The following is a 26,114-nucleotide window of genomic DNA, read 5'->3' as shown; positions in this document are numbered from 1 at the left end:
ACCATCCCTCAGGTGGTACTTCACGTACCATCTCTCAGGTGGTACTTCACGTACCATCTCTCAGATGTAACTTCACGTACCATCCCTCAGGTGGTACTTCACGTACCATCCCTCAGGTGGTACTTCACGTACCATCTCTCAGGTGGTACTTCACGTACCATCTCTCAGATGGTACTTCACGTACCATCTCTCAGGTGGTACTTCACGTGCCATCTCTCAGATGGTACTTCACGTACCATCTGAGAGATGGTACGTGAAGGTTATGTGGTAAACATTACCTGTCACATTCAACCATCCATGTAAGATTGCTATTGTTGCTCTTCATTATAAATTTTTAAGAGATTTGCGCTAAGTTTAGGAATCCTTGGTGACGAAGCTGTCGACGTGAGAATCCTTGCGCAGAGATAATAGTGGAATAATTATAATTAATACCTATTAATTATAATTGTAATTTTAGGGTTGACAGTAGGAATTTGTAACCTAAATTAACGGTACGTATTTACGCCACTGAGTGACGACGTGTGTGTTAAGTTTCCTTAATAATTAAGTCGCGTTGGTTTTAACGGTATTAAAATCTTACTAAAATTCTCATATCTTAAAAGATTTTTGAAGCAAGAGAATTTCGTCATAAATAATCATAATTTCATTGATGAAATTTCGGACCCACCGTCAGTTCAATACTCCAAAGAGTTTTCAGCTGAAATTTATTGAAATTTAGACTGAGAAAGGTGCTTGTCTTCAGACATTTTCACTGAAATTTTAGTCAATTTACTTATCATTTTGTTAAGTATAGCCATGGATTCATAACAGTTAGCCATGGATTCATAACACTCATGAATCCATGTTAGCAGCACGCTGCAGCATGATAGCAGCATGCCGGCCATCAGCTGTGAGCGCATTGCAGGAAATGAAGCGTTTGAGCCCCGGCCTCTTGTCCATCTGTTGTGTGGCCGCCCTCTGTCCCTCAGCCTCATGGCCATCAGCTGGTTTATCGTACCATCTCTCAGATGGTACTTCTCGTACCATCTGAGAGATGGTACGTGAAGGTTATGTGGTAAACATTACCTGTCACATTCAACTATCCATAAAAGATTGCTATTATTGCTCATCATTATAAATTTTTAAGAGATTTTGCGCTAAGTTTAGGAATCTTTCGTGACGAAGCTGTCGACGTGCGAATCTTCACTCGGAGATAATAGTGGAATAATTACAATTAATAACTATTAGAATAGAAGTGTCGGCGCTGAAGAAATAGGCCCATGGCCTGTTGCCGATTCTTGAACTTTTCGTGACTTGATTCACAACTATTAATTATAATTTTAATTTTTGGGTTGATAGTAGACATTTTTACCCCAAATTACCGGTGCGTATTTTCGCTACTGAGTGACGACGTACGTGGTGAATTTCTTTAATAATAAATCGCGTTGGTTCGAACGGTAGTACAGGGTTACTAAAATTCTCATATCTTAAAAGATTTTTAAAGCAAAAGAATTTCATCATAATTAAACATAATTTCATTGATAAAATTACTAAAACCACCGTCATTTCAATACTTCAAAGAGTTTTTAGCTGGAATTTATTGAAATTTAGACTGACAAAGGTGCTTGTCTCCAGACATTTTAATGGAAATTTTGATCAATTTACTTATCATTTTGTTAAGTATAGCCATGGATTCATAACAGTTAGCCATGGATTCATAACACTCATGAATCCATGTCTAACTAAGGGTAAAACAATCTATAAAATCTGCTTTACTCACGCATAACTGTCAGCCATGCCCCCGATGGGCTGGTGGATGCCTGGATACATGGAGTTAAATCCACTCTGGAGGGGGAGTCTGGAGGCAGGGTTCCCCCCGTGGGGCATGCCCCCCGCGCCCCCCACCTGCTCCGTGGAGCGTCTCTGGTTGCGTAGCTTCTCTTCTCGACGCCACTTAGCTCTGCGGTTACTGAACCAAACCTGCACGCACAGTGGGACCAAACGACACGCACACGTTACAACATGACACGTACATGTTACAACGTGACACGTAAAGTGGGATCAAACGACACGCACACGTTACAACATGCGTTACAACGTGACATGTACATGTTATAACATGACACGCACAGTGGGACCAAACGACACGCACACGTTACAACGTGACACGTACAGTGGGACCAAACGACACGCACACGTTACAACGTGACACGTACAGTGGGACCAAATGACACGCACACGTTACAACATGACACGTACACGTTATAACACAACACGCACACGTTACAAGATGACACGCACACGTTACAACATGACACACATGTTATACCGCAACACGCTTACGTGACGCAATAACAATGTCATATCATTCACATATCAGTGCAATAAAATGCAATTTTCGGATGCCTTTAGCCGGACTCTCCTCGTGATTTAATTAAATGCTCCTGCTCTCAGATATGAGCTGGAATTTGTAACGTAAAAGTTGTAACGCTCCTGCATGCCCCATTCATTTAATTCGTTGCCAATAATTATTGTATTAAGTACCAATTCTTAATGTCTATGGCGTTGTGACATGGATTTTTTTTATATTTTCATCTACTCCCGTTTTCAAATGTTTGGCTAGGTTGAATTGGGCTAGGTTAGGTTAGGCTCCACCCGCTTTACCGTTTGAAATAGGGAAGATGTAAAAGTATAAAAAAATCCGCGCCACGGCGCAATGGGCATTACAAAATATGTTTTTAATTAATTATTGGTACTAAGTGAAGGAAAAAAAAGATCCGGTGAAATGAGTTAAATTTGTTGAATGCAAATTTCAGTCAATACTTTAAGTTACTCCGACTTTCACATCCGTATGAATTGAATGGTAATTCTACAATTAACATAACTTATCCACACGCAAATCATTTCTCAACGAACACTAAAAAAACTGAGACTTTGTCCAATTAACGATGTTTTTTGCCCTCATATTTGGGTCATCCTGATGCAGTTTGGCCGAGAAAAATAAATTTTCAGTGCTACTTCTCGCGCCCTATCACAAGCTGAAAAATAAATTGGTCAAATTGTCTGAATAGTGGCACCTTTTCTGTCCTCTTTGCATGGCCTAATTTGGTCAATATGTATTGGATGACCCAAAACAAGGTCAAAATTGCACCAATATCTGGACAAAGTCACACTCATTTGGTGGCGAGCCTGAATTAGGAACCGCTTAGGACTCGGACCGAACGTAAATCATGTTCTGACTAGTCGCTGATTGCGATCAGTTGGCCAACTGACCCAGAATAACTTTGCGCCGAGTGTAGTGACTATTCGGCCGAAGCCTAGGCGGTCCCCGAATTTTGTTAGGGTCGTTACTGCGAGTGCATGAGACTTGTGTCCTACCTGGATTCTGGCCTCAGGGAGGCCAATCTTCTCTGCGAGGCGCTCCCTGGCGAACACGTCAGGATAATGTGTCCTCTCGAACTCTGTACACGTCAGAGGGAAAGATACATGTTAGCTACATGAACACGTCAGGGTAATGTATCCTCTCGAACTCTGTACACGTCAGAGAGAAAGATACATGTTAGCTGCATGAACACGTCAGGGTAATGTGTCCACTCGAACTCTGTACACGTCAGAGGGAAAGATACATGTTAGCTACATGAACACGTCAGGGTAATGTGTCCTCTCGAACTCTGTACACGTTAGAGGGAAAGATACATGTTAGCTGCATGTTTTATTTATTTGCAGGACAATATACCTATTACCTACAATGTGAAAAACATATTGGCACAAGTTCATCACACATATTAGAAATTAAGAGGTCAATACACATACTAACTATAATACCGAATAATCATTAAGTGCACGACACCACACATAAATGCCTAGAATAGATATATAGCTACAAACAATACATATTTCTTGAAGTACAGAACACATATTATCTTGATCACTGAACACATATTAAAAGAAATATTTTCACAACGTAAATACTATTATTTATATTATATTATATTATATTATATTATATTATATTATATTATATTATATTATGTTATGTTACATTATATAAGTAAATAATAAATATTTTGAGAACGAACCTTTTTCTAAGGCATCAATTTGTTCGTTAGTGAAGGACGTTCTGTTGCGCTGCAGCTTGCGCTTGAGCCGCAGCCGAAGCTGCGAGTCCTCGTCTGTGCTGCTGTTGTGCTCACTGTTGCCGTCACTTGTTGCTTCGTTGTTGTTGTCGCTCGGGGAGAACAAACCTAAGTGATAACAGGTGATAACAACTGTCATGGCGGTAACAACGGGCATGGGATAACAGCTGTTGTGCTAACTGTTACCGTCGCTTGTCGCTTCGTTGTTGTTATCGCTCGGGGAGAACAAACCTGAGTGATAACAGGTGATAACAACTGTCATGACGGTAACAACGGACATGTGATAACAGCTGTTGTGCTCACTGTTACCGTCACTTGTTGCTTCGTTGTTGTTGTCGCTCGGGGAGAACAAACCTAAGTGATAACATGTGATAACAACTGTCATGGTGGTAACAACGGACATGTGATAACAGCTGCTACATGGCGGGAACAACGGACATGTGATAACAGCTGTCATGGCGGGAACAACGGACATGTGATAACAGCTGCTGCATGGTGGTAACAACGGACATGTGATAACAGCTGCTGCATGGTGGTACCAACGGATATGTGATAACAGCTGTTGTACTACATGCTGCTGCTATGATGATAACAGCATCTATGTTGTAATGCGATAACAACATCTATGTTGTTAACTGCTGCTGTGGTGTTAACAAAAACGTGTTAGAATAAATCATGTTTTGTAATATTAATAATTATAGCTCATGTCCCCAATATAAAATCATGCATCATCATTTTTTGCAATGTATGCTGATTAAAATTTAAATAATTGACAGAGTTTTAGATGACTTTTTTAAATGATAAGAAATAGTATAAACTAATATTCTATTTTGGAAGCAGAGGGTATTTTTTTTATTTAAACGAACTGACGAACATTTGTTTAAAAATTGTCCACTCTTATATTTATTATTATTATATAAATAATAATTACAACAAGAAATAAATAAATTATTATTTATTTATTATTATTAAGGCGAAATCCATACCCGGGGATCGCAGGAGTGCGGGGGAGGCGATGTGGTGGGGGGTGAGACCGTATGGCCCCATCACACCCCCATTGCAGGGGGCGGGGGAAATGTCTGGAAAAACGACGGATTTACTGTAAATTTTATTGGCGATTACTTGCTATATAAATACAATATACGTTACAACACGACACGCACAAGTTAGAACACGACACGCACACGCTACAGCATGACACGCACACGTTACAACATGACGCACAAATGTTACAACACGAAACGCACACGACATAACACAACACGCCTACGTGATGCAATACACAATAACAATGTCATGTCATTCTTATATCAGTGTAATAAAATGCAATGTTCGAATGCCTTTAGCCGGCCTCCGCTCGTGATTTAATTAAATGCTCCTGCTCTCAGATATGAACAGGAATTTGTAACGTAATATCCACATACACATTAAATGAGGCCAATTCGACACGGGTGCGTGGTCGTTTAACCCAAGACACGGGGACACACCAAGACGCACCACGACGCACCACGACACACCATATAAGCCTGGGCTTATACATAAGTGGGCTATCCTGGTTCGGCACGCCCCATTCATTTAATTCGTAGCCAATAATTATGGAGTTAAATACAAATTTTTAATGTCTTGCGCTGCAAGTTGCGAAGATTTTTTTTATCTACTCCCGTTTTCGAATAGGTTTGGTTAGGTTAAATTGGGTGTTAGGTTAGGCTCCAATTGTTTTACCGTTTTAATTGAAAACGGGTAGCTGTAATACTGTAAAAAATATCTTCGCCACAGAGCAACGGGTATTAAAAACTCTGTATTTAATTTCATAATTATCAGTTACTAAGTGGAGGAAAAAAACGACCCAGTGAAATGAGTTAAATTAGTTGAGTGTAAATTTCAGCCAATACTTTAAGTTACTTCGATTTGCACATTCGTATGAATTGAATGGTAATTCTACAATTACCAAAACTTATCCACACACAAATCATATATCAATGGTCACTCAGAAAAAAACTGAGACTTTATCCAATTAGCGATGCACTTTTTGCCCTCATTTGTGGGTCATCCTGACGCAGTTTGGCCGAGAAAAATAAATTTCAGTGTTACTTCTCGCGCCCTATCAAAAGCTGAAAAATATATTGGTCAAATTGTCTAAATAGTGACTCCTTTTCTGCCCTCTTTGCATGGCCTAATTTGGTCAATATGTATTGGATGACCCAAAACAAGGTCAAAATTGCACCAATATTTAGACAAAGTCACTCTCATTACAGTGAGTGCATGAGACTTGTGTCCTACCTGGATTCTGGCCTCAGGGAGGCCAATCTTCTCTGCGAGGCGCTCCCTGGCGAACACGTCAGGGTAATGTGTCCTCTCGAACTCTGTACACGTCAGAGGGAAAGATACATGTTAGCTACATGTCATATTTACTTACAGTACAGAATACATATTAACTACAATATACAAACATATTTGCAAAAGTTCAAAACGCATATTAGCAAGAGCACAATACAACATGGCACTAACTATAAAACAGAATAATTTTTAATTACACGACACAACTCATAAATGCATAGATGTAACAACGGACATGTGATAACAACTGTCATGGCGGGAACAACGGACATGTGATAACAGCTGCTACATGGCGGTAACAACGGACATGTGATAACAGCTTTTGTGCTACATGCACAACATGTTGTATGATAACAATATCTATGTTGTAATGCGTATTGCGTACAACATCTGTATGTTGTAATGCGATAACAACAACTATGTTGTTAACTCCTGTTGTGGTGTTGGCAAAAATGTTTTAAAATAAATAATGCTTCGTAATAGTGATAATTATAGCTCATGTCCCCAATAATTATGACATGAAAAAAATCATGCATCATCATTTTTTGCAATGTATCCTGATTAAAATTAAAAAATAGACAGAGTATTAGATAACCCTTTTATATAATAAGAAACTGTATAAACTAATATTCCATTCGGCAGGCAGAGTATTTTTTTATTTAAACGAACTGACGAACATTTGTTTAAAAATTGTCCACTATTATATTTATTATTATTATATAAATAATAACAATATTAAATAATATATTATTATTTGTTTATTATTTTTAACGCAAAATCCATACCCGGGGATCGCAGGAGTGCGGGGGAGGCGATGTGGTGGGGGGTGAGACCGTACGGCCCCATCACACCCCCATTGCAGGGCGCGGGGGAAATGTCTGGAAAAAATAAGGTTTACTGTAAATTTATTGGCGATTACTTGCTATATAAATACAATATCAATCAATTGTTTTCTAGAAAGACAAATAACTAATATTGATTATAAAATATAAAAAAATAAAAGTTGCGATTACTTGCTATATAAATACAATAACAATTAATTATTGTACAGAGCTCCAAATAATTAATATTGATTATAAATTATAAAAAAATAGAAGTAAATCATAATTATAATTTATATATATAGTTTCTAGCTGCACTTTAGGATGGAAGCCGACCTCCGCCGAGGAGAATTAAGTTCTGAAGTAAAGTGTCAGTAATTGAAGGGAAATACATAAATATATTGAAAAATCACTGCTGCTTCTGTAGAGAGCCAATTAAACATGAATTTTCAAATTACTCACCACTATCAATGAACTAATTTAATGTATAAAAGATTAATTTCACAAGAACAGTTCTCGTTCTCATCACTTCTCGTGTTTATTTATTTTTCGCTTGCTATTAAACATATGTGTAACGTGCCCTCGAAGTTCATTTGTACCACACGGCTCCATAACTGACGTATAATATATAATATAACAACTTCCTATGATAATAATGATAATAATTAATAACAGTTATTTGTAGCAGTTAAAAGACTCGATAAAAGCGATGGGAGTATACGGAAATTCTCTCTTTTAATAATCTAAAATATTATAAATCGAACAAATATCAAAATTTATCATGAAATTTTTCTCTGTTTTCCGGCATCCAGACTGTCATATCTGGAACCCGTCAATAATTAAGATTTCCACAAAATATTTACAAAGATTTTGTACATAAATAAATAATTCAATGAACCTAAATTAATTAGTTCAAGTGAAGACGTCGAAAACCTCGCCTTGTGAGGGACGCGTGTATTCCCTGTGAGTAACTCTTATGAGTAACGCTAAAGTGTTCATAAACCACAACCTCGTCTTGTGAGGGTTGCGTGTCCCTGTGAGTTACTCTTATGAGTAACGCTAAAGTGTTCATGAACAACAACCTCGTCTTGTGAGGGACTCGTATTCCTTGTGAGTTACTCTTATGAGTAACGCTGAAGTGTTCATGAACCACAACCTCGTCTTGTGAGGGACGCGTATTCCCTGTGAGTTACTCATATGAGTAACGCTGAAGTGTTCATGAACCACAACCTCGTCTTGTGAGGGACGCGTATTCCCTGTGAGTTACTCTTATGAGTAACGCTGAAGTCTTCGTGAACCACAACCTTGTCTTGTGAGGGACGCGTATCCCTGTGAGTTACTCATATGAGTAACGCTAAAAAGTGTTCATGAACCACAACCTCGTCTTGTGAGGGACGCGTATTCCCTGTGAGTTACTCTTATGAGTAACGCTGAAGTCTTCGTGAACCACAACCTTGTCTTGTGAGGGACGCGTATCCCTGTGAGTTACTCATATGAGTAACGCTAAAAAGTGTTCATGAACCACAACCTCGTCTTGTGAGGGACGCGTATTCCCTGTGAGTTACTCTTATGAGTAACGCTGAAGTCTTCGTGAACCACAACCTTGTCTTGTGAGGGACGCGTATCCCTGTGAGTTACTCATATGAGTAACGCTAAAAAGTGTTCATGAACCACAACCTCGTCTTGTGAGGGACGCGTATTCCCTGTGAGTTACTCTTATGAGTAACGCTGAAGTGTTCGTGAACCACAACCTTGTCTTGTGAGGGACGCGTATCCCTGTGAGTTACTCATATGAGTAACGCTAAAAAGTGTTCATGAACCACAACCTCGTCTTGTGAGGGACGCGTATTCCCTGTGAGTTACTCTTATGAGTAACGCTAAAGTGTTCATGTAAAGACCCTCTTTAGACGCTGCTTAAGACGCGTTCAGCAGGCAGATCAAGGAACGCTTTCTCAAAAGAAGGATTTAGGCTCCTTAAAGGGTGGGCCAAAGGGGAGAACTCAGCCCCGGTTATAGCTCCCCCCATCCCTTGAGGCTGGGCCTCTGAGGGAGGGTGGCCTCACAGGCCTCCGAAGGTGAGTGTTCTTAGAGGTCTCCGAAGGTAGGTGGCCTCAGAGGCCTCCATGGGGCAGGTGGCCTCAGAGGCCTCCGAAGGTTAGTGTCCTCAGAGGCCTCCGAAGGCGAGTGGCCTCAGAGGCCTCTGAAGGTAGGTGGCCTCAGAGGCTTCCAAGGGCGGGTGGCCTCAGAGGCCTCCGAACGTTAGTGTCCTCAGAGGCCTCCAATGGCGAGTGGCCTCAGAGGCCTCCGAAGATGGGTGGCCTCAGAAGCCTCCCAGGACGCACCGCTTTAGATGCCTGCGAGGACGGGTGGCCTCAGAGTACCCCGAAGACGCCTGGCCTCAGTGGCCTCCGAGGGCGGGTAACCTCAAAATCCCTCGTGCGGGGCTAAGGCCTCCGTTTTAATCCTATATGCGATCTTACCTCACTAGGACCTGAAGCAAATTCAGGTGTAGATTAAAAATTGAAGAAGTACAACAAATGCCATCTTCGAAATGTGCGATCCTACTGTCAGCGTTTCATTTTATATAATCAACTTAAAAAAAAGTTCATTTGTTGTTAATTAAGGCATAATTAGTAGAGATCGTTTAGAAAACGAGTTTGTCTCACCCGCGTTGAGACATCGGTAACGGTACCGGTGTCTCAACTGTTTTACATTGGCTATTATAATGACAAAATAAATACAACAAAATAAATTACGAAAGACTCGAAACGACGAGAAGACTTATTCGTAGCTTCCAAGGTTTAAATTAACTTTTAATTTTGTCGGCCTTAAACTATAGAAGCTATCATCTCTCATCTTCTTATGACAATTGCGTTAATAAACGACAAGAAATTTATCTACATTTTAAATCATCGTAGTTGGTAGAAATTAAGAATGATTGGTTTCATCCTTCTTCGCTCAATGAGAAAGACGTGAATAATGTGAGTATTAATAAAAAAAGCAACAAATTGTCGGCCGGATCAGAAGATGAGAATTGGGAGCGGCACTCAGCGTGAAAATCTACTTTCCCTGCCGGAAATAAAACGGGCCTTCGAAAGTCACCCAGAAAACGATTTTGAAAAATTTCAAAGTCAGCGAATCTGGTGACACATCCCACAGCATGGTCCGGGTAGTGGTTCACATCGCACAGCATGGTTCTGGTGATGGTTCACATCCCACAGCATGGTTCGGGTGGTGGTTCACATCGCACAGCATGGTTCGGGTGATGGTTCACATCGCACAGCATGGGACGCGAGGTGGTTCACATCGCACCGTGATGATTTACATTATTTTTTACGCATTAATGATAGTACGTCTAAGTTAATAAATCCAGTTATCGCACAAAAAATCTTGCCCCGAAAGCCTAAATTTCGGACAACGCAAATGCTGCATCGTTATATACTGGAAGGGTATAAGTGCGAAAAGCGCATCTAACGCTCACAAAAGTCATAGCCTATCATGTGAAGATAAAGAATCCTAGTCGAAAGAACTGGTGAAGAGCAACAATGAAGAACACAATTGAGAAGGGTGAAGGGCCTCATTGAAGAGCGAAGCAGCGAAGAGGATGAAAAATACGAGGACTGAAGAGCACTCGAGAGCGTGAAGCCGCAGCTGCTGCTTCCTCGCCGTGAATTCAGTTTCGCTGGAAATAAACTGTAGGCAGGAAATTATCTTCTCGTACGCAATGAGAAAATAATAACCCATTATCTTCCTCTTAAAAAATAGCCTTAATAATGCGTAACCTTTGATATAACAACCATACGAAGAGTTTCTGGGAGTAACCTATGCTTGAGAAACATTATTTAGGAGTAATAGACCAAAATTCGCTATAATTCTTCAAGTAACACTTGAAGTAGCTTGGGGGTAATTGTAGCAGTAACTCTCTATAAGTTACCCGGTCTGTCAGTATCTCTCAACTTGATGAAATAACGTAGCTGAAGAATATTGATACCTTGGTAATATACACTTAGATAAATAAGTGAGACTTTGTACATATTACGATGCACTTTTTCCCTTCGTGTGGGTCATCCGGACCATGTTTGGCTCGAAAAAATGCGTATCAGTGCGACATGCAGTAAGTGCGCCAATATTTGGACAAAATATACTCTTTAAACATGATGAGTGTATATTCTTTGAACGTGATTGATATGAGTAGACACGCTACTATCAATTCAGTGCGGTTATGATAATATTTGGACTTGTGTTACACAGCTTTGCATTTAAGGTAATGATAGTGATGTTTAAAAGTGAATTAGTATTCGAAAGAAAAGTTTATTGAAACAAGGACAGCCTTAAATTTAGGCTGCTCTTAAATACGGTACTCAGAACGCAACGTATCCGGAGGTTGCTCTCAAATACGGTCTTCAGTACACGGTGTGTCTGCAAGCTGCTCTAAAATACGGTCCTCTGAACACGGTTTGTCTGCGAGCTGCTCTGAAATACGGTGCTCTGAATACGTCGCGTCGGGTGCCTGCTCTAATACGGTCCTCTGAACACGTCAAGTCGGGTGCCTGCTCTGAAATACGGTGCTCTGAACACGCCGCGTCGGGTGCCTGCTCTGAGATACGGCGCTCTGAACACGTCGCGTCGGGTGCCTGCTCTGAAATACGGTGCTCTGAACACGCCGCGTCGGGTGCCTGCTCTGAGATACGGTGCTCTGAACACGTCGCGTCGGGTGCCTGCTCTGAAATACGGTGCTCTGAACACGTCGCGTCGGATGTCTGCTCTGAAATACGGTGCTCTGAAGGACGCCGAGGCTCTGTCGGTCGTCGTAAAACCGGAATTTCCGAATTTTTATGGAGCGCGCGACAGAAAAATTTCGGCACACCTCACTAAATATCTCGGCCGGCATATCAGCGGCCAGACAATGATCTACCATCATGCCGTGATGATAGTCTCATGATACTCAGAAGACTGGTACTTCACCAGCGGCGAACTCGCATACGTCGTCGAGATGAAGAACTTTGCTACACATGCGGACATTTTATGTCTTTGGTGGAACGTTTTTATTCGTAAAATGTGTTTTTTTTATTTTGTAACTCAAGAAATATTTGTTATGATAAAAAAAGGTCGATATTTGTTCCCTATCTTGTTAATGTACAACCAATGGCGACGCGAAGATCTGAGTAAAATGGCAAGTTTTATAGGAAATTTTCACTATAAAATTAGAGGCAACAATAAAATTCCTGCATTTTTCTAAAAAATATTTTCATTCACTCCTGTGATCACCTGACTTGAAGATAATTAAAGTATTAATGAGCTATCTGCTGATTAACGGAATTCAATTTCTTTTGGAATTAATAGTATATTAAATATTTTTTCATGTAAATGACCATGAAATTGTGAATTCTAAGCCATAATGAAGATACTTACAAACACAGTTGTTAAGATAATAGATAGTTGCATCACACTACATTTTTTCCTCGAGGGAAATCCGAGTTCAAGTATTAAAGTTTTGAACATTCCATAATTTTTTAACATTCCATTAAAGTTGCAATCGAGTTACACGCTAATATTTCAGGTGCTTTTAATTAATAATAATTATTAATAATTCAGGGGCTCTTAATTAATTTATATCCTTGAGGCAGCAATTGTTTACCGTCTCATTACTCACTTATCATGTAATGTAAATGATCTCAGCTACCCTCTACGTCTGCCTTTTATTTTCCAAACCTGCAGCGGTAAAAATATGCGATTTTTTCACATCTTTTTACCTTCGTTCCTGTTCCTGAAAACTTCAGGCTGCTCACTCAATTCAACGGTAGCTCCATCCCTCACTTTCACTCACCATCTCCCCTCCCTTCCAACATGGCTATTCTTTTTGCTTCCCTCACTTCCCTCAGCATCCCTCAATTCCCTCAGCCTTCTTCACTTCCCTCAGCTTCCCTCACTTCTCTCAGCCTTCCTCATTTCTCTCAGTTTCCCTCACTACCCTCAGCCTTCCTTCCTTCCCTTAACTCCCCTCTTTACCCTGAGCCTCCCCGCCCTCGGCGCCTGCCTTCCCTCATCAGGCGCTCATTTGGCTCTACTCCCCTCTCGCAATTTACAGTTTTTGTGGTGCGGAGCTTTTTGCAATTATCTTCTGCTTCCGACATTGATTTTAGCGCCGGAAAATCTCGACGCGTTCGACTTTTGAGGAGTTTAAGTGCGACTCAGTTGCGGTGATGGCGTCTCGAACGAAATATTTGGGGAGCGAAATCAAAAATTGCGCATTTCGACCAATCAGAACTCCCTGACATGCTGGGGCGTACATTACGAGGCCACAGATGCTTCAAATTTTTGGTTAAAATGACATTAAGAATTACGCAATGACTAGAGCGACTACAATCAAAGGTTCAAGCAGAAAAATTAGCATAAACAAATGCGAAAAATTCTTTCATAAAAATAAAGTGGAGCATAATAAATTAGTTTCCAATTATTGTGTACTGATTTAACCCGCGCCGGACCACATATGTACAATTGTATTTGCACTAGGCACGATTCCGACGTTGTAAAATTATGCAGTCTGAAGTGGGCCAAGGAAACTTGCGTCTCTCACGAAGCCTGAATTGGCAAGAAATGTTTGCTGATTTCAGTTTGTTGCGAGCATTTGTAATTCCACTATACCGAGGCATGTGGCCAGCAAACATCGTCCATTAGCTATACCTCTTGTGTTGGTCGCTACTCTTAACTTCTTGGAACTTCGGCTTTCGCCACTGAAGGCAAACAAAATTTCGGTGCGCACAGGCGGCGGTGACGCGCGCCGTAGCACTAACAGGATTACGACTTCGGTTCACGAACGCCCAAGACTAAGCTTCCCTCTAGGCGTTGAAACAACGCTGATTATGAGTTGATTTCGTTGGGAAAAAGTTTAATCAATGTTATTTCAACGTCAGAGGCCACGACTGTGATAGGACTCAAACCGATCAATCTTTTGCTACGAAACTATAAATAGGATTGTAAAAACAGACATAAGAAATGAGTATGTGTCGTAGATCAAATGCACTCCTTGAAGAAGAAAATAAAGCAAGCGGGAAATTAAAGTAAGCAGGAGTTAATTGAATGTAAAATGATGACCATTACAGGACATGTAATAAGCGCTCATGAGAGGTGACTCATGGGCTTAAATTACTGCAAAGCAAATTGCATAAGACGATCCTGGAATTAGGGCATTTTCTCATTTTTTGCTACTTTTTTAGCGCATTTTCTCATTTACGGAAAAAAGGCGCTAATTGCGCTCGTCATGTTCGTCTGTCTGTCCATCTGTCCGTGACCTCAAGTTTTCGTCGACGAGAAAATACGCTCTCTGTCACTCACGCATTGAGTACTGAGTTATATATTTTTCAAATATTGATGCCATCTCCTGGACCGTGTTCAACTCTCGCCCGCCATTCAAGTCCCTACAAATTTGCTATTATGAAAGGGAATAATGAATTCAAGTGGACGAGTTTGCAGGACAGCCGAGGACACTCTTGACTTATCCTCAGACATAACAAAGGATAAGTGGACGAGTTTGCAGGACAGCCGAGGACACTTTTGACTTATCCTCAGACATAACAAAGGATAAGAAGAAATTATCCAAGGCGCAGGTGAATCCTCTTCAATTATAAGAGTCCTATTTAAATAAATCGAACAAGAAAGGTTCAAGAATAAAGATCGACTAAAGGCTCGTGAATGGAGGCTTTTTGATCGAAGGCTCAGTCGCGTGTTTGGTGAGCGCTTACGAGCCAATCATAAGATGAGAGACAATCGCCAAAATTTGGCCATCGTTCGAGCCTGATTGTGGCCGGACAATCGAGGATTGTTTGCTGCGCGGTTCATCCCATCGGTCAAGATCGGCCGAAGTGAAGGAGCAGAACGTGCGTACGAAGCGTGCACGTGTTGACGTGTAGCCGTACGTGCAGACGTGTAGCTGTGCGCGTTGACGGGCAGCCGTACGTGCAGACGTGTAGCCGTGCGTGCATGTAGACGGGCAGCCGTACGTGTAGACGTGCAGTCGTGCGTGTAGACGGACAGCCGTACGTGTTGACGGGCAACCGTACTTGCAGTCGTGTGTAGCCGTACGTGCAGACGGGCAGCCGTGCGTGTTGGCGGGCAACCGTACGTGCAGTTGTGTAACCGTACGTGTGATGGGTAACCATGTATACGTGTAGCCGGGCAACCGTGCGTATGTGTAACCATATATAGGTTACTGGGTATAGGTATAGGTTTGGATTTGTCTAAATGGCAGTAAATCTTCTATAAAAATCTTCTTCCACCGTTGAACAATGAGCGAAGAGAACAACGACGTCGTCGACATACGGTCGTCTGGTCGCTATAGCGGCAGGTTCTGAGTTAAGGAAATCAATTTATTGTACGAAGACTTTAGCTTTATTGGAACCAGCTCTGCGCCTTGAGTCTTGACAATGCGGGTTGACTATTATAATCGTCCATGTCATCCCCGATCTTATTCATGTTCACTAATGGCAGTTGTCAACATTTACTTAGGATGAGATTGAGATCAAAGGATGCATGATGAATCAAAAGGATGAGTCAAGAATGAGTCAAAACCTTAATTGCGTGTTTTTAAGTCTATAATATGTGCAGTAGTACCATGAGTTGTTCACGTTTCAAGCATGACATGGAAGTGCGATACCTAGTTATAGCTAAGATTCAATTCAAGTAAAAGTACACATGATTCATGAACCATTATACATTGTATTAAATAGATCATGAGTCCTGTTCCAAATATAAATATATCAAAATTAATATCAATCGAAATTTCATACAAGTTGAAGTACATGCAATTCATGCACAATAATTATGTCTAGTTGATGTTTATGTGTAGTAATTATGTTTTAGTACGTATTATATTACTGCATTGAGAGAATAATATCTTATCGACCAATGACACATTCATTGAATACTAATTTCATCGTCGATTACCAGAAAACTTTAATTGTTCTAAGTATATAATTTGAATTTAAGTTGTTAATAATTAATGGAAAAATACCAGTAATTAAGATTATTGTACATATTGACGTGGAAAAGCACAATAATAATGATTTTTTTGTCGAGTCGCCAGAGATTGCTCCTCGCATCCACACGTTCATGACGCAGAATCAGCACTCTGCCACTCTCTGCCACACTCTGCAACACTCTGCCACTCATTGCTGCTCTCTGTCGCACTCTGCCACACTCTACCATACTATGCCACCNCCACACTCTGCCACTCTCTCATCCTGCACCAGTAACGCCACAAACAAACACAACTGCGGACCTGACGTCGTCGATGCACAAAGGCAGTTCAATTGTTACCTGCCCCACCAGCTTATTAATGCAAATAAAACTGGGGAGACAAATTCGTGGAGAAAGGCAGCTGACAAATCGTCTAAATTTAAAAGTATGAGGGCTTAATTAACGGCCACTGGTTGATCGAATTTAAGTCATGATGACTTACGAATCATTTAGTTAGTGAATTATAGAAATAACAAAGACAGCAACCTGGTCAATAACAAAACACAATTGAAAAGCATAAATAGTTTGGCGATGCAATAAACACAGCTGTGAAGGTCAGCATCGATGCTGGAGTTTACAGAAATTCTTTTCCCGCGTCACGTTTAAGAACGAACTCTAAATTTCTGCTTAAATTCCAGGATATGGCATTTGTCACATTCCTATAGAAAAGTCTGAAATCTCAGCCAAAAAAGTCTCAAAAGACTGAAACCACCCTAGATGACTCTAGAATGTTTGCGAAATTACCCTGCCCATGACTGAAACTACCCTAGATGAGTCTAGAATCTTTGCAAAATTAATCTGACCAAGAAAGAAACCACCTAAAAGAGTCTAATATCTTTGCAAAACTACCCTTACGGAGTACGAGCCCAAAACTCAAGTTCTTCACTAAGTACAGAACCAAGGCAGAAGTCCATCTCTAATTCAGAACAAATTAGTGGGATTGACACGAGTTTCGGGGCCACAGGACATCAAAGGACCTCAGCGGTTCATTTTCTGCCTCTTCAGTTTCTTGCGTCCAGATCGTGGCACATGAAAGAACATCTTAAAAAAAAAGAATATTGAGTCGCCTTCCACGGTGAAAAAAAGAACTTAATACGCAGAGATAGCAACGGAAAAATGGGCTTTTGGTCTATTCATTCTACACTGCATGTTTTGCGTGTAATTACACATAATATTACGAGATATTGAAGTTATTAGAGAAAAACCAAAGATGTCGAACAGGTAAAATGCCTCAACTTTTATAGAGTCAAATTTTATAGATATTCGTTCGATATCACTTGCGTGGCTTCATTTGATAAGATGGCGTGTTAGCCAAAATCTTCGAGAGCAACTCGGAATCAGAAGAAATTCAATTTAGATGCAAAACTACGTATATTATAAAGTTATTACTATCAACATTGGACTCAATCCCGTGGCGTCATAAACGCAAAGGTAATTTTTATACCAGTTAAAAATTAATAATTTTCCACAACTTCATGCGACGTGTACAAAACATACACCCTATATATACAAATTATCGTTATATGCGCATCAAAAACATAAGCGTTTGCCAGGTAGAAACAATCCTTCAAAACAACAAGGCTTATGAAATAGATCTATTTCCGACTACAAAGAATACGCAGCGCGACCTACGTGAACATTGACACCGTATTCGACAATTATAAAAGTTATTCCTAATGTTTTATTGATACTATCGTAAGTTAAATACTACTGAACTTTTACGAGCGGATGCTCAGTCGTCTCTCAGGACTTCAAATGCCCAACGCAGCAACGTCGGCAATATTGAGGCGGGTCAAAAACTAGACAGGCTTCAACGGACGCTGGTCAGCCTCCTGAAAGTGGATCCTTTGATGACCTCCTCGCCGACCCTTGACTGCAACCCTTGTCTCGCCCTCGTCTCGCCCTCGTCTCGCCCTCGTCTCGCCCTCGTCTCGCCCTCGTCTCGCCCTTCGTCTCGCCCTCATATCGCCCTTCGTCTCGCCCTCGTCTCGCCTTCATCTCGCCCTCGTCTCTCCCTCGTCTCGCCCTCGTCTCGCCCTCGTCTCGCCCTCGTCTCGCCCTCGTCTCGCCCTCGTCTCGCCCTCGTCTCGCCCTAGTCTCGCCCTCGTCTCGCCCTTGAGGCCTCATAACCTGGCTGGCTAAGGCATTCATCGCTTTGCTAGGGAATAGGTTAAGGCACGCAGTAATGGTGCGGTGATGTTATGCCGCGGTGCGGTAATATAGCATGTCGAGGTGCCGCAGTGGTATGCTGAGGTGCGGTAATTGAGTGCCGTGGTGTGGGAAAAACTGCCAGTGGTGCGGTAGTTAATTATAAATTTTCAGCCAAAATGAAATAATTGTTTGCCTCGCATGCGCTAAATATTGGCAAAGCAGCATTATTATTATTATCATTATTATTATTATAATTATTATTATTATTATTCGTAATGCAGGTCAATATTATTAGAATTACGCGGTGGCAACCGCGATGGTTGCCACACGCGCGACAATGGTAGCAAAAAATTCGGCAACGGCTGCCACAGATACGATAATTGCTTATATATAAACGCCATTATGGTTGCCTCCAATGCGGTAATGACTAGCAATAACAACCGATTGTGCAATTACGACAATCTCATTCGCGTGAAATTAGGTAAATTGTGAATATTCGCGAATACTGAAATTAAAGATGAAATGACATGTGAACGAATATGAATAGGATGAACAGAAATTCAGACAACAGCTGGAATACAGTCTGTAAAAATTTAGACATAGGTATAGTATAATCTGTAAAAATCAAGATTAAATGTACAGATGCTATGTCAGCCTCTCAAACCCCAAGCAAACTTGATTATTTAACTTTAATTAAGATTTTTAATCAAGTAAATAATACCAATTCCAATAATAACTAATTATATATGAAATACTGAAGAAATATCGCTATTACCTCGTAAAGTTCGTCAAGTGACCATCCGCACAATTCAATAATCACCAATGATATATGCAATACTGAAGAAAGATCGCTATTACTACGTAAAGTTCGTCCACACAATTATTTTCGCATCGGGCGGTGACCTTGGGTCATAAAAAGATATCGCGGCGCTTATGTCGCCGGATTGTGTCGCCGGATTGTGTCGCCGGATTTTATGTCAGCATCACTTTCATCTCGACATGATCTGGTTGAGGCGAACACAAATGCTGCTCTTCATTCCCACCGCAAGAAACCGAACACTTTTAGCTTTTTTCTGGACCTCATTATGAGGAAGAAGCGTCGGCCGCAGGCGGCCTGAGTATTTTTTTGCAGATTTTTTCTTGGGTTCGTTGTAAGGAGACCAGCTAGTGAAGAGTACCACTACGAGAAATGAGTGAGTCTTTGTCAAAACAACGATGCAATTTTTAAGCTTGTGGTTGGCATCCTGATCCATATTTTACAGGCTAACGGCGTATCAGTACTACGCGCAGAAAATGTATAACTATTCAAACACTGTGGCCCTGGAATCGCCGTGATCCGGGGACTTCCAGCTTAAATTTAAATTGAAATCTTTCAAGTTTTAAATTAAGTAAAAAGTTAAAGTGTAAATTTATATATAAAACGTTACAGTTTTAATTTTAATTTAAAACTTTAAAGTTTTAAAGTAAGTAAAAAGTAAAAGTTTAATTTTAAATTTAAAACTTTCATTTAGAACCGGTCACACTCAGAATAATGAATGGGTTATATTGTACAAATAGTGACCCACTATTACCCATGGCATTAATGCGCGATCTGAATTAGTCTTCACTATCTTTTCAAGCGAAATATTTTATATAAATTACAGGATTCAATGCTGAAGTATTGTAAATTGAGCTTTGTTGTCCAGAGACCTTCATTAAATTCTTAGGAAACTAATCTTGAAATTTCGCATAGACCTAAAGTCTTAAACGCACTTCTTTTACATTAACAAAATTTGTATTTTCCTTACTATAACAAAATAACCATATAGGTTTTGGTAAGTTTGCTGATTTAATTAACGAACATATTTTATGTTTCTTATTAAATTGTGAATTCATTGATTTTAAATTAACCCGCTAGCCACTGTACGTGAGCCGCGCGAAGAACCAACTTATCCTCCCGTATTAATCCTTTAACAAAAATGTGTTTCGTTTTAATATAATAAAAAATCTCTTTTTGCTGACGAAAGCACGGATTTTTATACATGGAGTATCAATGTCCTAGTATGTATATGATACCCCAGCCGAGGCAGCGATCTTGTCTTGCTTCAGCCAGAAAGAAAGAAGATAAAAACCAAGAAAAAATACGCGCGTCTAATCAGGCGAGTAAAAATGAATGGCGCTGCTAAGATATCTGGTATCCCACGTTCTAACCTGACTGGTAAACGTATATTGTATTGATAATATATTATTATTTTTAAGAATGTTTCTATTGCCGTTACATTAATATTAATGTAAGAAATATCGTTAGATGGTGCTCTGTGATAAAATAATCATTGATTTGTACATCGTACATTAAAATAAGTTCCACGAAGAAAAATCCTTACTCTCTTCACGCTACTTTTATCTTTGATTTGTACATCGTACATTAAAATAAGTTCCACGATGAAAAATCATTGCTCTCTTCACGCTACTTTTATCAATTAAACAAGTATTGCTCTAAGAATAAATAATTATTACCTCCCTTTGTTTTCACTAATAATTGGTTTGAAGGCTCATGTTGACATAGGCACCCACCTGCCTGATCTCTGTCAAAACCTCGCGAAGTAGTTCCTGCAGCGCAGAGTTTGGGTGCTGAGGAAGACCGAGGTGTGACACGGCTGTGAAAGTAACAATAATTTCCCTGATACAACTTTCAACACTAATGAAGTATAGCAGGAATAACAATATAAAATTGATTGTTACCTCGTTTAGTGTCATCGCGAGGTAGTCCGTGCAGCGCAGAGTTCGGGTGTTGAGGCAGACCGAGGTGAGGTGCGGCCGCGGAAGGATACCACGCCGCCCAGCCCGCGGCCGCGGCGCCTCCGTTGAACATTCGCAGTTTGTCGTAAACGCTTTCGCTGTTGCCGACATTTGCTGCTGATTGTTCTTTCTGCGTCGCTAAGTTACGCAGCACCCGATTTATTGAGGACACCTGGCAACGAATGAAAAAATTATTTTGCGGGATGTTTAAGAAACCTGGCACAAGAAAAAATCTTGAAGTTGTGTTTCGAACACCTGCTAAGAGGGTTGATGGTTTGCAGTGGTGTTGTGATGGTTTGCAGTGGCTTGCATTATAAGTTGTGTTTAGGACAGTGCAACCATTTCCTGCCTATTGTTATTTTTGAATTGTAAGTTTTCTGCCTTCGTGTGTGCCTAAAAAAATATGACTTAAGATTTACATGCTAACTTGAAAATCAAACTTAAAAATTTTGCTGTCCAGCCGCTAGGAAGCGAGGGTGAGGGAGTGAGGGAGGAATGAGGGGAAGTGAGGGAAGTGAGAAGGGAATGAGGGGGAGTGAGGATGATGAGGGCTAGTGAGTGGGGGGAGAAAGGGGAGAGAGGGTAAGGCGGAGTCACTGAAGCGGAAGAAAATGGCGAATTAGCGCAAGCCCTCGGGCGAGGGGAGAAGAGAGGAGAGGTGAAGAGGGGAGGTAGGGAGGCGTGGGGCAGAATGGAGGTAGAGAGAGAGAGGGGAAGTAGAGAGAGGAGACGAGAGGGGAGGTAGAGAATTGAGGTAGGGAGGATGGGAGAGAGCGGAAATAGAGAGGGGAAGTAGGAGTTAGGGGAGGTGTAGAGGGGAGGCAGGGTGTGCTGTTGATGACATTAAGTGAAGTAAAACTAAATGCATAATCCTAATTAGAAATTACATCCGTGGCAGGGACGGCCGATCTCCTGACAATCACTCATATACATTAAATTACTGAAGGCGATACAGGATTAAAGCACTAAGATAGCGTTCATAATAACTCATAAGTGAAATCTTCAAACTCATAAGCGTTTTTTATTGTAGACATACTTAAACTAGATTATTATTTGCATTTAATGTGTACTTTTCAAATATTATTAATTTATCTCCTGTCAATAATGACGTCAGTATTATAACTATCGCCTAGAATGCCATTTAGTTATTTTTCTGGCAGACTATATCGCAATAATTTAAGATTTTCATCCGCCTTTTACCACTGAAATGTTGACATAAAATGTAAAATATTGCAACATCGGTCGACCATTCGAGATTTTGCATTAATTGCGTTCCTTTAATTTAATGAGATTACCTTTGCATGCCCTATATATTCATTATTTAATTTTGATTAACTTGAATTATTACGTCAACATTTTTCTTCTCCACCAACATCATTCCTTCATTATTTCTTCATCATCTTATTCATTTATTTCCTTCATAAAATTTTAATAATGACATATCATCACATGACTCAAATCGATACAAAAACTGCACATGAATTCTTGCGTCATTCGTAAAGCTGCTATTATTATAGCAATCGAATAGCATTCAGAATCTCTTCTATATGAATAAGAACAAAATCACTTTCGAATTAAAAAGAGCTGCTATCATTCCCGATTTATAACTTTCGCATTCTCAATAGCTGTTATCATTCGGTCAAATCATAATAGCAATCAAGTAACATTCACATTCAAGATATCGTCTACAATTTACAATCAAGTTACATTCACATTCAAGATATCGTCTATCATTCACTTTAAAATAACGTTCGCATTCACACGAATTGTTATATAACTACGCTCACTCGGACACAATAACATGACAATATTGTAAATAACATGACATTATTGTAAATAACCTGACAATATTGTAAATAACATGACAATATTGTAAATAACATGCCAATATTGTAAATAACATGACAATATTGTAAATAACTGCTTTATATACTGTAATTTCTTGTACGCTAGAAAGATCCTAACGAGTTGCTTGCATACCCGCGCCGGCATAACAAGTAACATTAAAGTTAATTTGAAGAAAGTACGAAAAACGGTAAGCAATTTCATAAAAAACTAGTATTTGCTACTTGATTGCAGGAAGGAATAACAGGACTCGGACAAGTTTGTCAGTTGGGACATATAAGGCAAGTTCATTTCTGGACGACATGAGCTAGCCTGACATAGGACCGAGGTAGCTCCGTGTAGCTGTCCCAGCGAATCATGTCACTCTATAGTTCAACTTGGGACTGCGACTTGTGACTGAGATATGCGACTACTGGACATTAGATTTCAAGTCCGAGAGACCACCCGCGACAACATTGATTGCTTGTCTTGATGAATTTGTATTGCATATCACGCAGAGGAATTGGTGAACGGTGCGCTGCAAAACACAACCATCATTTTAATTTATAAAATCGAATCGTGCATCTGTGTTGATCTAGTGATATTCCAAAAGCGTATCAAAATTTAAAGTAAGTAATTTGAATTCATTGAAAAGTTGACGGTAATTTTCGCTCTCTAATAATCCCAAATTTTTGGTGAATATCCGTTGAAATGTTATATTAATTCGATATGGACGTTAAATCACGGTTCTCATCCCACTCATCAAAAGCACTCAGTCATGAAACCTTCGATAAAATGGCACGCAACTGTAAGAAAGCACGCAATATTCATTCACAAATTTAATGATGTATGAATTTGTGAGAAATTTCGAGATTGCGATTTCGAATTGTAGAAGTCGATAAAAATTAAATTGAGAAATCTCGGGTTGAGAAATTATAGTAATTTCGAATAGTGAAATTGAAAAATTTTGAATCGAAAATTCTGGAAAATTAAGAATCGAGAAACTTGAAAACTTCAGAATCTAGAAATTCGAAAAAGTGCTAAGCGATAAATTTCAAATTGACAAATTTATAAATTTCAAATCAAGAAATTTCGAATATAAAAATATCGAGTCGATAAGTTTGACATTTGTTTTAGAAAGACCACGCAACAAAACATCAAACGGCCTGCGCAGCACTGAATTGAATAGCTTGTTATCCTTGTCATCAGATAATCAAGGCGAATTAATAACAAACTGCGTGTACACGCGACCGCTGTTGTCCGAGGGGAAGCCTTATTTGACATCGATAACTCTAATAACATTATTGATAATGATAATAACATTATTGATAATGCTAATAATGTTACATGTCGTAACAATGGCTCGAGGGCGGCGGCCACAACATTTAACGACTGCGGCAAACAAGATAAGTTGCTGGTGCGCCGGCTTCACATGACTTCAGCGTGCGCGGTCCTGAGTGAAAATATCAACACGCCATTATATTATGAAAATTTCACTGATAAAATCTGTATTGAAACTGTAGACAGTCTATTTTTTATTTGGAATTTGCTTTGAATCTGCCGTGGAGATTTAAAGCAATGACATAAGCGGAGCAGAAATGTGATCGTTGTGTGCATTGTATTTTGTACGTTTTTGTGAGATTTATGAGTTTTGTCACTTAAGAATACGAGAAATTTATTGTGTAATATAGCAATAGTGCCACTGTAAATATCACAATAGCAGTGATACAGCTTGCTGATGTACGTAAAATAAAATATATATGTAATGTACATGTAAAAATGTACGCTAATCAAGCCCTTCACAACAGCCATACATCAGCAAAAATAATAAGCTCTATTTCTTCCCCACTTCGATTGCGATGCACAAGCATTGAATTCTCATAAAATGAACACATACACCAGCCTCACTGCAGTCAGTGTTGTGTATAACCATTAATTAATTTTTATAAAATAAGCACGTACGCCAGCCTCACCGAACTCACTATTATGCAACACGTGAAATAAACACATTCAACAGCCTACTGCACTCAATACTATTAACAACCATTAACTTCTCATAGCATGAACACTTCTGCGTAATGCTGGTATAAATCACTTGGTATGAGCAGATATGCGGCTCGCACCGCAGTCTGTTTACGCGATAACGCACATGAGGCGCGTACAAAGGCCACGGTGAGGCTCGTACAAAGGCCACGGTGAGGCACAAACAAAGACCATGCTGGCCGAGACGCCCGGTATCTTTAACAAGATCGCCTGGGTCCCTTGGGGCCCCAAAGAACCGCTAATAGACTTACAGGGTCTTTATAGGGTCACTTAAGTGACCCGCGCTACACGATAGGGTCACTAGTGGGGCCTGGTGGTGTTCTGAAGGAAAGCTGTGATTGTTAATACAAGGCTGTTACTAGATGATGGATCGATGATGTTTATAGTACTTACGAAATATTTATTATGAATTTGAATTTTATTATGAACAAATTGGTTGTCTTTTTAGAAATGATGCGTAGATTTTTCCGATGTGAAAGGGCCGGAATCGATGATTTTTTATTATACCTACGAAATATTTATAATCAATGAATGTAAATATTATTTTGTGAACGTCAATTGTTTATCTCTTTTACAAATGATGTTTAGATTTTTTTGATGTGAAAGGTCCGGATAATTAATTTTGTTCAAGGAAGATTCAATGTGATGTTGAAATTGGATTTAAAATGCAAAACGCTTCGCGGGTTTGGACACACCGAGAAAGAGTGAGTAAATGAATAAATAAGACACGAAAACACCACGTATACGTACACACACTAGTATACAATTCAACCAAGAAAGCCAACTGACGGGATTCATCGCTTGACTTTTGAATTTATTTGTGCTCGTATTATTAATTCTTGTATTTAAGTGTAATTTCTACCTACTAAATTGCAATATTTGCGAGAGTCTTTTGATTTTATTCAACACGGAATGTTGAACGTAAGATTTTCGCTAAAATTTCCCTCAACTCTACTGCTGACTCAACCGAGGGCAGCTCGTCTGCCTCTGGCGACGATCAGAGGGCTACCGACCCTCAGGAACCCTTATT

General features: G+C 39.9%; 1 protein-coding gene across 1 annotated transcript in view; it reads right to left on the bottom strand.

Annotated features, from left to right (window-relative positions):
* LOC108683125 (paired box protein Pax-6) overlaps window positions 1-26,114 on the bottom strand; it is a 48,535-nt gene that overhangs the window by 10,453 nt on the left and 11,968 nt on the right. Inside the window, exons 6-11 of the mRNA XM_047882008.1 lie at window positions 21,161-21,389; window positions 5,102-5,194; window positions 4,347-4,469; window positions 4,059-4,223; window positions 3,358-3,440; window positions 1,760-1,959 (exon numbers count right to left, since the gene is read on the bottom strand). Of these exons, the coding sequence (XP_047737964.1) occupies window positions 1,760-1,959; window positions 3,358-3,440; window positions 4,059-4,223; window positions 4,347-4,469; window positions 5,102-5,194; window positions 21,161-21,389 (893 nt within the window). The remainder of the gene's footprint in view (window positions 1-1,759; window positions 1,960-3,357; window positions 3,441-4,058; window positions 4,224-4,346; window positions 4,470-5,101; window positions 5,195-21,160; window positions 21,390-26,114) is intronic.

Source organism: Hyalella azteca, unplaced genomic scaffold (assembly GCF_000764305.2).
Source record: "Hyalella azteca isolate HAZT.00-mixed unplaced genomic scaffold, Hazt_2.0.2 contig9393, whole genome shotgun sequence".
NCBI lineage: Eukaryota > Metazoa > Arthropoda > Malacostraca > Amphipoda > Hyalellidae > Hyalella > Hyalella azteca.
This window is presented reverse-complemented; position numbering and strand designations above follow the sequence as displayed.